The 15,710-nt window shown below is 39.7% G+C and overlaps 1 protein-coding gene and 1 long non-coding RNA gene across 2 annotated transcripts; one reads left to right on the top strand and one right to left on the bottom strand.

The window, feature by feature from the left end:
- Positions 1–731: 731 nt before the first annotated feature.
- LOC126996463 (uncharacterized) lies at positions 732–2,629 on the top strand. Its single transcript, XR_007751190.1, has 2 exons — positions 732–989; positions 2,511–2,629. It is a non-coding gene; the product is annotated as an uncharacterized LOC126996463 (long non-coding RNA).
- A 5,898-nt stretch (positions 2,630–8,527) lies between these two features.
- On the bottom strand, positions 8,528–11,726 carry LOC126996462 (39S ribosomal protein L41, mitochondrial-like). Its single transcript, XM_050856927.1, has 3 exons — positions 11,535–11,726; positions 9,910–10,010; positions 8,528–8,838 (listed from the first exon to the last, which is right to left on the bottom strand). Exons 1-3 carry the CDS (start codon positions 11,698–11,700, stop codon positions 8,617–8,619), a joined length of 489 nt encoding a protein of 162 aa, XP_050712884.1. The 5' UTR covers positions 11,701–11,726; the 3' UTR covers positions 8,528–8,616.
- Between the last annotated feature and the right edge of the window lie 3,984 nt (positions 11,727–15,710).

The following is a 15,710-nucleotide window of genomic DNA, read 5'->3' on the forward strand; positions in this document are numbered from 1 at the left end:
CCACCCACCAATTGTCCCCCCCAATTTTTTGTAACCAGTTCGTCCCCTGCCCATTTATGTATCCCAGATCTGAGATAGTGAAGTTAGTTATCTGTTTCCATTTCTTGCTATTTGTCAGTGGAGTACAGGTCAATAAGTAGTGGTAGTGTCAATCTTCTCAGAAGGCGAGTAATTCATAAAACTGTTTAGCCTCATTATAGAAACAAAAACATTTTTATTGTTTAACTATAATATGAAGGCATACAATCTAGTAACTATTTTTTTGTACTATATAGACTGGTCTTTAAAAAAATTCTCGGAAGTACTGCAGAGTTTTCAGGGGGAGAATGTAATTAGTCGCTGTTAACTATTAGCCATAACTTGACCACGAATGCGCACCATTTACTGTTTGCCATCTACGCCAAACTAAAGTGTCTTGGTGATCTTTGGTTCCATTTAGGTGGCAAGAGAAAATAGATTTTAGGAAGCAATGAACTGTTAATGGGTTTATTGTGCCTTGTCTAAATCTGACATGATAATCATGTGATGTTGTGTACTATATTATAATGAATCCTTTACTAACAATATTCTTATGAACAGAAAAAGGCGATTGAGAGTATCAACTCTCGGTTGGCCCTGGTGATGAAGTCTGGCAAGTACGTGCTGGGATACCGACAGACGCTGAAGTGCCTGCGTGCTGGCAAGGCAAAGCTTGTCATTATTGCCAACAACACTCCGTCACTCAGGTGAGACTGAGAAGTAGACCCTCACATGGCCAGCCCCACTATCTTGGTATGGCTTGCATCACGTGGCCTCACAGCCCTGGTGATGTTCAGTTGACCAAGATGGAAATGGACAATGCTTAAGAAACAGATAATGTCATTAGCACTGTATAAGCCTTGTCCAGGGTTACAGCATTACCAAAATGCTTCACAAGTTTGTGTAAGCATCTTGGAAGTTGTTACCACTGTGTTTGTCTACGGAGTCTCGGTTCTACGTCCTTGAGACATGTAAGTTAATCTCTTGGTTACTAGGTACCAAGTTTACACCAACCAATAATGTTTCAGATTAGAGTGTTTCAGTGGTGTGCTTCAAGTTCTAAAGATAATTATCAGAAGGGCATCATTCATTTAGATTCAAGTCAGCAAAGCATGCTTGTATCCTGATTGAGGACTTTCATCAAAGCATAGTCATCTGATCCTGTCTTGCACACATGAAAACTTTCCATTTTCTTATCTACATAAATATTGAGGCAGTGGTATAATACTATAATTCATTCTTATAAGATCCTATTTTGATACTCCTCATAGTTTTGTAGATAGGCAAAGAAGTGATGTATTCCCTTTGATACATTCCCAGGCAGAAAAAGTCCATCACACTACTTACACTGAGTTTTAAGTTCTCAAATGGTTGGCTCATTTCTCTGCTGTAACTTACTTAATTTAATGTTTTGGTAGATAATATTGCCTATTTACTAAAACCAATATATTAAAAAGGAAATGTTATCAAAGAAGATTACTGAAGAGTTATTGGTTGGTGTATATAAATAACTTGTGTTAATGTATATCTTGTAACAGCACTTTTCCGAAGTTATGTATCCAGTGGGTGCTTGGTTTATGCCAGTTTGGTTGTAGTTGTGGATGGCTTTGAATACTGATTGAAATGGGAATTACTTGTGTGAATAATAAGGCTTTTTACAACATTCAGTAAATATTATTTAATTGGTGGGAATAGGCATACTGTGGCAGCTGGTTCTAATAGTGAGGGGTAGTCATGAGTTCTTGGGTGGGTGAATAGGGTGGTTATGGCTTGCTTCTTGGGAGAGTGAAGGGATAGATTCATTTATAAAGTACGTGCCAGGTGAGGGGATGTAGGTAAATTGTTGTTAAACATCCATATTGGGTATTGAATCTTGTTAATTTTAATCCATAGGGTTTGATGCACTACTTTACCTGTCCTACTTTGAAATTTATACTATAAGAACATAAGAACGTGGTTAGCTGATGCTTAGCTTTTTCATAGTTATGTGTTGACAGTTTATGCCCCGTCCGCCACACCAGAGTCACTTACTTGTGGATTGACTGGTTCCAGGAGGGAAGGCAAGAGTAAAATGCTACAAGGAAGCAAGGCTCTATCATGATTAGAGAACTTGTGCCGTATTCGTCGCAAACATCTCCTTATTCTTATGTGTATAAACTTGCACATCCATGCCTATTGTGAATTTGTCAAATAGTCTTCTCCCACCTGCCTTGACAGTATAAAGTGGTTGAATAACAAGCCTGTTTTTCCTAAACTGCATATTTATCCACATTTTAAAAAAGGGTTTTGGCTTCCCTTTACTCATGGATGTGGGAGAATTTCATCTCAAATGCTAAAGCATTGTATAAGGGGAATTTAATTGAAATGTATGGATGTCTAATTTGATTCAGTCTATGTAGGTGTCACAGATTTGGTCTTGTGTTGGTGCAGGAACCATCAGGTGGAGGAATCTTATTGTGCCCCTTTTAACAAGAACAATTTATCTTTTGCAGGAAATCTGAGATTGAATACTATGCTATGTTGGCAAAGACTGGTGTCCATCATTACTCTGGCAACAACATTGAGCTTGGAACAGCATGTGGTAAATACTTCAGGGTCTGCTCTCTGGCCATTACTGATCCTGGTGACTCTGACATCATTCGTACCATGCCTACTGAATAGGTATGTAATGCTTTTGGGAGTACTTTATGCCTGGTACACATGGGTCCACTTAACACACACAATGGGAATTACTTGTGTAAATAATAAGGCTTTTTACAACATTTGGTGGATGTTATTTAATTGGTGGGAATAGGCATACTTTGGCAGCTGGTTCTAATAGTGAAGGTTAGTCCCGAGTTCTTGGGTGGGAGGAATAGGGTGGTTATGGCTTGCTTCTTGGGAGAGTGAAGGGATAGATTCATTTATAAAGTACATGCTAGGTGAGGGGATATTGGTAAATTATTGTTAAACACCCATATTGGGTATTGAATCTTGTTAATTTTAACCCATAGGGTTTGATGCACTACTACACCTGTCCTACTTTGAAATTTATTCTCCGATTAGCTGATGCTTTGCTTTTTCATAGTTATGTGTAGAAAGTTTATGCCCCGTCCGCCACACCAGAGTCACTTACTTGTGGATTGACTGGTTCCAGGAGGGAAGGCAAGAGTAAAATGCTACAAGGAAGCAAGGCTCTATAATGATTAGAGAACTTGTGCCGTATTCGTCGCAAACATGTCCTTATTCTACTATTTCTACGGATTTACAACGAAGGCAGTTTAAGTAAGCTGAGTTAGCAAGCATTAAAATCTTGCAGCTCTAGCTTGGAAGTTCATTGTAACTAGCCATCCAGCTTCATTATGAATTATATAAGCTAATCAAAATTCATAAGGACTCGTACAACACAAAAAGCTCTGAACTATAGTCTGTTCATGGAGCCTGTTCATCTGGCACCTATGCAGTGTTTGTTAAAACATTTCGGGACTGTCTTGAATTCAACTCATCACATTTCCTGTTTTGTTTTATCGAGTTTAGAGAAACATAACTGAGTTTTGCAATTACTGCCGAGTCCAACGGTACTAACTAAAGTGGTCTGTCGTGAATAAGAGACGAGCTATGGCGAAGAAAATACAAGTGTGTAGCGTCACGGCGGACATGAATGACATGTGAGTGAGGGAGGGGTGCAGCCAATCACAGGAGCCATAACAAACACTGCCTAGGAGCCAGATGAACAAGCTCTGTGAACAGACACTAACTTGTATTTTCAGTTACTTTCATGGGGCCTCTTGTTTGAGTTGGTGGAAAGTTTTTAAAAATTTAAGATTGTATTGATAATATCTGCATCTGTTTAATGTACTTTCCTTTCTTTTCAGGTCTGCCTTGGATGGAGGCTTTAAAGGAAATAAATGTTGTTGGTAATTTAAACTTATTATTATCCTTTGTCTTCTTAATACTTTAAAAAGACTGATACTTGCATAGGTGAAGGGACTTTATTGTAGTTACTTTAAAGAGCTGAATCATTGTATTTATACTGCAGCCACTGATTTAAGTGTTCCAGCAATTTAAGCAGGTTAATATACATGAATTGTGTCCTGGATTAGATTCAGGCACAGGTGTTAATTTCTTTTGGGCAGGTTGATAACTTGAAGCATGGGGAAGATATCCTGAATGTCACACTTGCTGTCAGTTTCTTACCTATCAGGGGTGTAGAGTCAATAAAAAATGCTCATCCCCCACTTCTGCAGTACTGTGAAGGGCAAATTAAACTGTCACCACACCCTGACACGCCATACAACAAAAAAAACAGACCTGAAGATGATGTTCCACATACAAGACTGCTATGGAAACTAGAAAATAAAGGAGGATTGAAAGGGAAAATGAACTGAATGGAAAGCTACTTAAAGGGAAGAGATGAGAACAGTGGTTAACCCGGGAACGTCGGCAGACCCTTTTTAGGGGTTACACAAGTCGTGGCTGTGGTACGGTGAACCCTAAAAAGGGCTCGCCATAAAACACCTAATTCGAGTTAATTGTAGGTGGTGGTGGCACAGAGCAACCCACCATGAATGCCCGAGGTCATTGAGGTGGGCTTTTTTGTCATGGGTGGTGTTGTAAGGTCTCAATTAGCTATCCATACAGTTATCACGTCAAATACCCTATAGTAAACAAGCGACTCGGCTAGAAGCCACGCGTCGCGAGACACTCTATGTTATAACAAACACCACCCAAAAAAAATGGAGTTTGAGTAAATAAATATTTTTAATGGCTTTATGGTTATGAGAGGAGTACTCTTGATGGATGTTCCATGCTCTTTTCTTAGTCTCAAAATTTAGGGTAATTTTGTCGTTTCTCAGCCACTTCTCGGCTTTCCTATAGCCGAAGCCCACGGGTTAAGGATATGAAATTGGAATGGAGAACTAAAGAGTGGATTGGTATTGGCACCAATACTTTTCCTAGTGTATATTAATGACATGCCAGAGGGAGTAAATAGTAATATTAGCCTGTTTTCAGGTGGTTCATAACTGCTAAGAAGTATAAGAAACCGTAAAGACTTCGAAATTCTGCAAGAAGACCTAAACAAGTTTTGGAAATGGAGTATGGAATGGGAGATGAAATTCAATGTGAAGAAATGTCATGTTATGGAAATGGGAAAAAGTGAAGGAAGACCAGAATGGACATATAAAATGGAAGATGGTGAAATATTAACCCAGCAGCAGCGGGGATCATGTTTCTTAACCCGTGGGCTTCGGCTGTGGGAAAGCCGAGAAGTGGCCGAGAAACGGCAACATTACACTGCATTTTGAAACTAAGAGCATGGAAAGTATATCAGAGTACTCGTCTCATAACCATAAAGCCGTTGAAAATATTCACTTATACTCAAACTCCATTCTTTTTGGGTGGTGTTTGTTACAAAATAGTCTCATTACACGTGGCATCTAGCCGAGTCGCTTGTTGTCTACTATAGGGTATTTGACAAGTGATTACTGTATGGATAGCTAATTCAGTCTGCCATGACCTTACAGCACCATCTATGACAAATAAGCCCACCTCAAGATCAATTGCCCACCACAATGACCCAGGGCATGCATGGTGGGTTGCTCTATGCCACCACCGCCTACAATTAGCTTGAATTAGGCGTTTTAAGGCGAGTCCCAAACAAGGTCCGCCATTTCGACGGACCAACTCGCGGGAGCCCAAAAATGGGTCCACCGACACTGCCGGGTTAACGGTCCCTCCGTGTGTGGCGTTTTGTGGTGTGTGTGGTGACAGTGGTGACAGACAGTTAATTGCAGAAGGGGAGCATTTTTTTGGGGATGAGCATTTTTTTGACTGACCCTGACCTGGTAAGAAACAAGTAGCAAGTGTCTAGGAAGAAAAGATCTGCTCTGGAGGCTGGCATGAGGAGTGCAAGATGGCGCTTAAGATAAACAACGCGCCAGCGGCGAAGAGAGCCACTGAACATCAGGACCTACCATCAAGGAGCCTTGGGGAGACCATCCACCATCCACCATCAGGAAAAGAAGAGAAAGAATAGGCTAATGCAAAAAAAAAAAAAAAAAAAAAAAAAAAAAAAAAAAAAAAGAAAAGAAAAATGAGAAAAAATCACCCCTCACACAAACCATTTCACAATATATATGGAAGCATTTGTGATCAGATTATTATCATTTATTTTGGAGGGATTATATCATGGCACAAATTTGGCCTGTCACTGCTACACAGTAAAGCCACAAATATAGCTTCCCGCAAAGAAATATAGAGGTTTGGAACGGACTAAGTGAGGATGTAGTATCGGTGAAGTGTGCAAAGCTTTAAGGAAAAGTTGGATAAATGCAGAAACGGAGATGGGACCACGCGAGCATAAAGCCCAGGCCCTGTAAAACCAACTAGGTAAATATAGGCAGTCACTCCATACCGCACATGACACCACTTCCAGCCACACCATCTCGCACAGCACACTACACATCACTCGACACCACATATTATACCTCACACAAAATTCAATCATGCTGCACCTTATCACATATCACACCCACCCACACCATATAAGACCATACCCAGCAACACCCATCCACACCATGTCATGCTGCACTACATTAGCAACACTTAGTTCACGCTACACCATGACCCTTCAAAGGACAGACCTGGCAACCCTATGCAGAGGTCTGAGGCGAGAGTGGAGACGCACAGAAGTATATTACAGGAATCCGACTCGCCCGGTACTGCACATGTTGGGTACATGTATGACATCATCTAGTAATTTAATTAATTTACTGAGTAATAATCCACATTTCCACAAGAATCCATATTAATTATATTATCTGAAGCTTCTCACAAGATCTCACACTAAAGCTTGCCTCCCACAAATTTGTGTAAATTTCCCATAAAATGGCAATATTGTTCTAGCAGTGTTGCTAATTACTTTATGCAAGAATTGACAACAAAGGAGTCAGAGACATATCCGACTCCGGCTCAGCATCTGTTACCCACCACAATCTCAAGTGAGCACAGAGCATTGGAGTGAGGATGTAGTAGTTAACCCAGTAGCAGCGCCAGGCCAAATATGTGGCTTTACCACATGCCAGCAATGGGCCAAATTCTTACCATGACATAAACCCCCCCAAAAATGTGTACGCATTTGATAACAAATGCATTGATACATACAATGGTTTGTGTGAGTGATGATTTTTTTCTCATTAATTCACTTAGAGGGGTCTTTAACCCAGTAGCTGCAGGGATCACGTTTCTCAAAGGCCCCACTAAGCGAGAAAACAGAAAAAAATTATCACTCGTGCAAACCATTTCATAATATATCTCAACGCATTTGAAATCAGTTTATGCATCATCTATTTTGGGGGGTTTATATCATGGCAAAAATGTGGCACGTCGCTGGTACACAGTAAAGCCACAAATTTGGCACGTTGCTGCTACCGGGTTAATTATGAAACATGATCGCTGCAGCTACCAGGTTAATTATGAAACATGATCACCACAGCTACCGGGTTAAATTACTACATCCTCACTCTAATATTTCCTCCTGTTTCCTGGAGTGAAGGAGGTAGAGTTGGGTGCATACACTGTACATGTGCTCGGCTTGGGTACTCATCTCCGTACCACTGGCCCTTAGCCTGTGGTGGGTAAGAACCATGGAGGCAGGATATGAGGAGAGGCTAAGGAGCGAGAAGAGTTGGTCATTCTGGTAGATTGGTGGCCATACTTGTATTGGCAGAAATGTGACAGCAGCCACTCCCTTGCCCAGCCTTGACCTGACCATAATCTCTGATAAATATGAGAAGAGGGAAAGCTCCCAAGGAAGATGGTATTAGTGATCTAAAGAGGTCAGAAATTTTTGTAGGAAAACTAAAATATTTCACTCAATGTCAAGAAAGGAAATAATCTGCCAATCTTGATATATAAAAAGATTAAATAATTATTGTCCTACCAGCTTACTGTCAGTTATCTACATATTTACATGAATAAATGAGTTCTCAACCATGAACCCCATTCTAACCTTAAACTGATAATAGAGTAAACAAATGAGTTCAGGGCTGAAGCAAAGTTAAAGGTAGCTCAACCAGTGTAGGGCAATAATTGTAGAATTTTTTAACCCGGTAGCTCTGGGAAAAATGAGAAAAATCATCACTCATGCAAACCATTTCATAATCAGTTTATGTATCATCTATTTTGGGGGGTTTATATCATGTCAAAAATTTGGCCCGTCGCTGGTACACAGTAAAGCCACAAATTTGGCCTGTCGATGCTACTGGGTTAAGACTTTGATCATACCCACCTCCCCCACTCTTTCTTCCTGCTCCTCGTCCCTGTCATAATCAATAACAAGCCCTACCTTTCCCCTGAAGAAGAGTGAAAATATATGGAGAAGTGGACGTCAGTGTTACATAGACTCGGTGCAAGTATGAGGAACTGGGAATTGATGCTATTCAACTGAGGTATCAAAAATTTCTGACCATTATTTCATTGTACACTTAAATCAAATTTGCAAGAATATGTTGAATGTTTGAAACTCCCATTACAAAATATTTAAATGTTTATGTATTTACAAGCAAAATTACAAGCAGCAGTGATTTTAATATTTGTTCAAAGTATGATAGACACTAACTAAGTAAATCTATCTGAACCTATTGATAGTGCTTTGTTTTTTGCCTCTTCTGCTGTTAGGAGTTCTTCATCAGATGGTTCAAGTGGATTTAAATTTTCATCAAGCTTGTTATTCTTAAAATCTTCTGCAATCTTCTCGCTGTAAACAGCATAAAACAAGTCTTGTGGCCCAAACTCACTTTGTACAACATCTGGCGTGCGATACGACACATAAGGCTTGAGCTGGAAGAGGGAAATTTTATTTATGTATATCATCTGGTAACAACAGTCAGTAAAACAAAAATAAACAGTATTGTAAGTGAATGCATTAGGTCAACTTGAGAATAGCCAAAGTTTAGTCAAGGGGCAGTTAGCTATATGTGAGTTGAGCAAATTAGAACAGGGAAGGGTATGAATGGTGAAACTGTATGGAGAATGCTAAAACAAGAGCATCTCCAAGCAGTTACCTAACCTAAAGGTGGCAGTGTCCATTAACATAGAAGAAATTAGCTTTTTGAAGGATTGAGGGAGGGGGTGTCAGGGGAAGACCACCTGTGAAGTGGATCAATAGGCTGAGTGAGTATTGCAGCGAGAGAGTTGGAAGTAGTGGGACTGAGTGTGCTGAGAGGGAGTGTCAGAACAGGGAGAGATGGAGACACTTCTGCCACAGCCACCCCCTGGATTGAAGTTCCCGCAACAGAAAAGGGTGTCAGGGATACAGATAGAAAATAATTTTTTTCAGGGAAGTTTTGAGGATTAGAAGTATAGTATCGGTTATGTGTAGCATATCATATTAACTGGCATACAAAGTGGCCCTTAAAGCTTGTTCACAGAGGCCCCAATTTAGGGGGTTGTTTTAAATGACTTATAAAACCACAGTATTTACATCCTGTTTTGGGTCCCTGAGGGATGATTAAGAACATTGCCAAACACTTGCCACATGCCTTTGATTTCCTTGAACAATTTTATAACTTGAAGAACTTACTTAAAACTAGCAACAAGCCCAACCAATTTTCTTTATGACAAATTTACCAAGGAATATCTACATGAATTCAGCTGTAAGAGGATAAGAACAGTGAATGCCCCTCTGAGAATAAGCCACCAACAACATTAAAGTTCTGTCATGAGAAAATCTGAATGGGACTTAGGCTCTCCTCTCCCCTCCTGTTCATGAAATATAATTACTTTTAAGACCAGTGGGTCATCAAAACAAATGTAAAATACATAACAACACATCTACTACCTGATAAATTTTGAAAATTAGAAATACACAAAAGAAAAAAAACACTAAAAGGGAGACAGAATCTAACTTACCTTAAAACCTTCAAGGTCGGGAACAATCAGCTCTGGAATCATTTCAGGAATAACTTGAAACTTCTTTCCAACATAAACACCAACTGCCCTCACACCTCTGTCTGCAAACATTGGTAGTTGATAGGATTAAATGATAACTCAACAATTTTAATTGTCTGACAATATGTATCCCACTAATAAATTTAAATTTGAGAAGTCTTGAATTTATTCTGTACAAGTAATCTATTTCTACCTTGTTACTGCAGATGAATTTTACAATATACAAGGTGTGTGTGATCACTTAGTAGGAACATTAGAAGAGGGAAATGGAGTCTGTCTGGTGAAATAATAACAAAGAATTCATGAATACTTAGGTAGTTAAGGATGTGACTCATGTTCCATTACTGTTTTTCTCTCATAGCTTCATACCAAAATTTTAGAATAATGTGCAATGATGATGATATTTGAAAAGATGGTATTACGGATACTAGTGGTCCTTCTAAATTATCAGATAACCATAATGAAGCTAGGGACAGCAAGTTCATTTTTTTTTTTTACAGTAAAGGAAGCAGCTCAAGGAGAAAAAATCCCATTAATCACTGTCCTTATATAAAAAAAAAAAAAAGTTTATAAGAATGGCCTAAATAGAGGTGAATTTCAGGAGGGCAGGTGTCTCGATATTCTCCTCTTTTAAAGTCGTAGGCAGAAGGAAATACTGACGAAGGAAGATTGTTCCAACGTTTACCAGTGATTGCCAGAGAAAAAATAAATGAATAACACTTATACATATACATATTTCTGAAATTGTCATTCAAAGGGAACTCAGGAAGCCATTACAGAAGAATTTATAAATAGATTGGAATGGGAATATTTAGAGTTTGTGCATTGTGTGTGTGAGTAATTTTACAAAAATACATTTTACTAAAAATATCACAGAATGACTTAATTTAACCCTTTCCCTCCGTGACACAGACGTCGGCATCAAAGTATGGAAAGGGTCAAGAGGATTAATCCTCTTCTAAACCTCTCAATCCTCCTCTAAATTTCTCTTAATCCTCTTCCATTTCCTCTTAAGACGTTTAGAAGAGGATTAGAAGAGGACTAACCCTTTCCATATGGTGACGCCATCGGACACTGACGTCGGCGTCGCCGGAGTGAAGGGATTAAGCTAGACAATATTAAGTCATCGGGTGGTGGAAGATTACCCACGTGCTGCTCAGATCTTCAATCAATCCTAACTTCAGCAACATTGGTCAAGAGGAGCACCGGGGAGCAGCACAGCCAAAGCGAGTCACATAATGGCAGCCACTACAAATAAATTTGCCTGCACCGCTAACAGGCTGGGGTCACTGAAGAGACCCCTGAAGAAAGCCTCCTGGTGCTAAGGGCAGCACCTAAAAAAATAATAATAATAAAAAAAGCAATGCATACTTTTATGCCACAGTTTTCCTGGTCTTCATAGCCCTCCACACTGACAGAGGTTTTAAGTTTGTTAAAATGGAGACTAACAAAATCGTAGGATTTGGTGAATAAGTGAGTCTTCAGCGCTTTCTTGAAGATTGCCAGACTGCCACTATTCTTAACATATCCAGTAGGTCTATGACAACAGGGAAGAAGCACAATGAGAAGCTTCACAATTTACTAACCAAATCTTCGCTGAATTTCGGGTTCTAGATGCTGTATTGGTGTCTCCTTGAACTGTTTGGTTCCTCTCTTTCCGTAGACAGGGAATTTCCTGAAGTTCCTTTTGCCGTAAGCAATCGCCGATGTCGTGACTGTCCGGCACTGCACTATCGTCGCTGAGGCCGCCATGTTTACCTTACCACTGTAGGGGTGGGCAGGTACCGGTACCAGCTAAACGGTACGGTACCGGTACCAGATTGCTCGGTGCCGGTACCAGTTGCTCGGATTTATTTATTGGATTTATTGATAATTCTTCATGTCCGATTTTTTTTTAGGTTGCTAATAAATATTGTTATTGTTATTAGACTATGATCGAGTACATCCATAATAACTATACATGCTATTTTTTTATCGAAAAAATAAATATTCACTTCATTCAGAGAGAGAGAGATTTACATAGAAAATCAGACCACACAGACCCCATGGTCCAGACTAGGTGGTCTGTCCTTAAACCTAAGTGATTTTACATTAATCAGAAGGCTCCTTAACGTTGCATTTCTACTCTAGTTGATATTAAGTTGAAGGAGAGAGAGAGTTTTCTTTACGGGAAATTTATTTGGGAATTTCATCAGAAGTCATTAAGAAAAAAAAACTCCTTCGGGTACCGGTACCGGTACTAACGGTACTTGAGTTTTCGGTACCGGGACTACTGGTACTCAAATTAACGGTACTTGTCCATCCTTACTTTCAGGTTGATTTTGATCCTGATCTTGATGTCACAGGTGGCTTGAAATTTCTCCCCAGCAAGCGAGGAAAACAATACATGCAGAAAGTCGGTGTTCAACTACTTGGGGCAAGATGTCATTGCCTACATCTTGCACTACACATGCTCTCCAGAAACTCTTTGTTTTACCGGCGCCGCCCAGGCCTGGGGCGGGGGGCGGCGACCATGGCACACGCGGCACCCAGCCTGACCTTACGCCCACCACAGCGTTATATAACTCTGTGACACCCACACATTTGATAAGGCTTTCGTAGAGGTTGTGAGTATTTCCATGGGTAGTTTTATTGTACTGCCGGAAGGTGAAGCCGACTATTATCCTCTGTGACTATTAAAAGCCGAATGCGTCTGAGAATATATGGGCCTTGATTTTGATTATAAAGGCCTTACCTCCTATAATGGAAAATAAAAACAAAACATTATCTGGCATACACAATCACCACGAAATGTTTCACGGCAATATTTTTTTTTCACATACCAATTTATTCAAGATTCAACATCACAATAAACTATCGATCAATCAATCAATCCATTCAGTCTTTGTTATACTTCTTACATCTAAAGAGAAACTGGGAGGAGGCTTACTGGTGGAAGGTAAAAGAACTCTGAGAGACAACAGAGGAAATTATGATATATTAACAAACAATAGTTGTGACGTTGTGGTGTACGGTATATAGCCTACCACCGAGTGATTGTTATGGAATATGGGTGACCTGAATGCACACGTTGATGTTAGGTGTAAAAATAACTGAAATGCTGAAAATTTAGCTAAATGAAATGGACATGAAAAACTTGAATAGACCCTGGTACAAAGATGTCTGACGTGGCGTGCAAGGATTGCGTGAGGTTGTTTCCCCGCTAGCATGTTACACAGCTGTAGATAAAAATCGAGGGTTTGGCTGCCATGTGCTCCCATACGCCATCTTGCTACTATGCTGCCCTCAGTGCCCTGCTCAGTGCTTACTGCCTCCTTCCCAGCGCTTCTGCCTGAACACAAGCTATCTGCCAACCAATACCAGCAGTTTGTGTTCAGGCAGGAGTGCTCGAGGCAGAGAGCATGGGCAGCATTAAGGCAAGATGTAGTGCAGCTGACTTGCATAATGGGCGAGCCTCCCATAACACACTTTGCGAGGGGGGTACCTCGTTTCGCTGGTCGCGGGTTCGATCCCCCGGCGCCGGCAAAACCTTTCCTTGTCTGGATTAATTTCTCGTGTGTTTCGTTGCACGCAGAGGTCGTGTGTGAGTGTAGAAAAGAGAAATTTCTCGGCGATTCAAAGATATGGCGGAAAAGTGGTTAACTCGATCTTCATTCTTATCTACGGCTCTGACATGTTACCCTGCAGGCGATACTCCCTTTGTGCGTTCCCTTCAGCATGTGTGTACCTACAGCATAAATTATAACCTCCGCCACCAGCACAGATGTTCGTCAGGTGTGGGGCGCACCTGTTTCCTTCAGCACCTGTTGTTGCCTAGCTGTTACCTGTTGTACACGTGGAAAAGATCGAGTGGCTATTCCTAACACAGACACACACAAAAATTGAATTGGATATAATATTCTCGAAAATAATATGGAATGTACTCCATCTTGTAGAAAATACCACATGCTATAAAAACATGCTATAATGTTTATTTTTTATTTTTTTTATAACAGAGAGAAAAGAGGAAGATCGTGCGAAAAAAAAGTGTATTAAGGTTTAGGAGTAGCGCAGAAGCACAGGAGGAGGAAGATAGTTGCATACCTATATTCATTATTATTGAAGAAAAGAGACTTAATTTGTTCGCTAACATTTCTAAACTGAAATGAAAATCACAACTAGTGATTTACTCAGTAATGTTTTCCAGATTGCAATAATTTTAATATATGAAATTACGAAGGAGCGTGCGAGAGGCATGGTCGCCGTGTCACAATATTCAAATTGAGCCGCACCCTCACGTTTCCGTGTTGTGCCACGCTGGCTGGCGTCAGGTGACAGCAGGAACCTTTCTCACCCCCACCTGCACGCACGAGTCGCTGACACTCAGGGGAACACGTGGGAAACAATGGCTGGGGGCTTGATTAATCATTTACGCTACTCTTTCTGTTCATCTTCATGCTACGAGCAGTAATTAATTCATCTGTTTATTTTAAATAAATGATACTGCTGCTGATGTGATGTGGTGGTGGTGATGATGATGATGATTACCAATAATAATAATAATAATAATAATGATAATAATAATAATAATAATAATAATAATAATAATAATAATAATAATAATATAATAATAATAATAATAATAATAATAATAATAATAATAATAATAATAATAATAATGATGGTGGCAATGAAAATAGCTATAGTAATAGTAATAATTATAATATCAATAATAATAATAATAATGAAAATATTATTATCATTATTATTATTATTATTATTATTATTATTATTATTATTATTATTATTATCATCATCATCATTTCACAACAGCACACCATGCACACTAACCAATATGCATTATTATTTTCTTTTCAGATCGTGTTCCTCGTTGCATTTGGTTTGTGTCTCTGAAGGAGTCGATCCTCCCTGCCCTCATGCCGCATCACGGATCGACATGCGGCCATGAAGTGTGACGTACGCCTTTTGGAGCAAGCGAGGATGGTGGTGGCCGAGTGATTAGCGCGGACTTGATGATACCGAAGGCCCTAGTAATAGATGATTAGCCACATGGTGTACAATTATACCACCCAACCCTTACTCCAAGGGTGGCTCAAGCACTCAAGCCTGTACATAAAAAAAGATAATTGTCTATTGGATTTTTTTTATTTTTTTATCTCAAGGGCCACGTACAGCCTCTTATCTTTAATATTCCCTAACTCTTCTTCACAAGCTATATGACAGCAGTGGAGAGACACGTACGGAATGTTTGTATATTCACCAGATATTAGTGGATCCTTGAATGGCGCCATCAAGTTGTCACCGACCAAGGAGAGTCTCTTTGTTACCGACACAGCCACCCTTTCATGAAAATCTAACACCCATAGGAGGTGTGTCACTTCGTTTGACTTTTTGCCCTTGACCCTGACTTAGACCTGTTACATTCCATACGTGTTAGCTTTTAATTACTTACAGAGCTACGTAATTGGGATATTTGCTATCGTTCATAAACTTTTAAACGACAACTTCCATTAAAAGAACGTGGCAATAGCACAACTACATTCTAAATATAGCTCGATCCGCAGCTTGAGGTACTAAACATTCTTAAAAGTGAATGAAACGTTCAGAAACGAATAACCTGTTACAGCCTTTCTTTCATCATACGAAAAGTAATCTGCGTTCTAAATCGACCATATCAATATCGTTCGAAAATCAAAGATAAGCAATTGTTTCCTGAGCGAATCTATCCACGTATCAGCCAAAAAATAATGTTACATGGAATC

Source organism: Eriocheir sinensis, chromosome 10 (genome assembly GCF_024679095.1).
Source record: "Eriocheir sinensis breed Jianghai 21 chromosome 10, ASM2467909v1, whole genome shotgun sequence".
NCBI lineage: Eukaryota > Metazoa > Arthropoda > Malacostraca > Decapoda > Varunidae > Eriocheir > Eriocheir sinensis.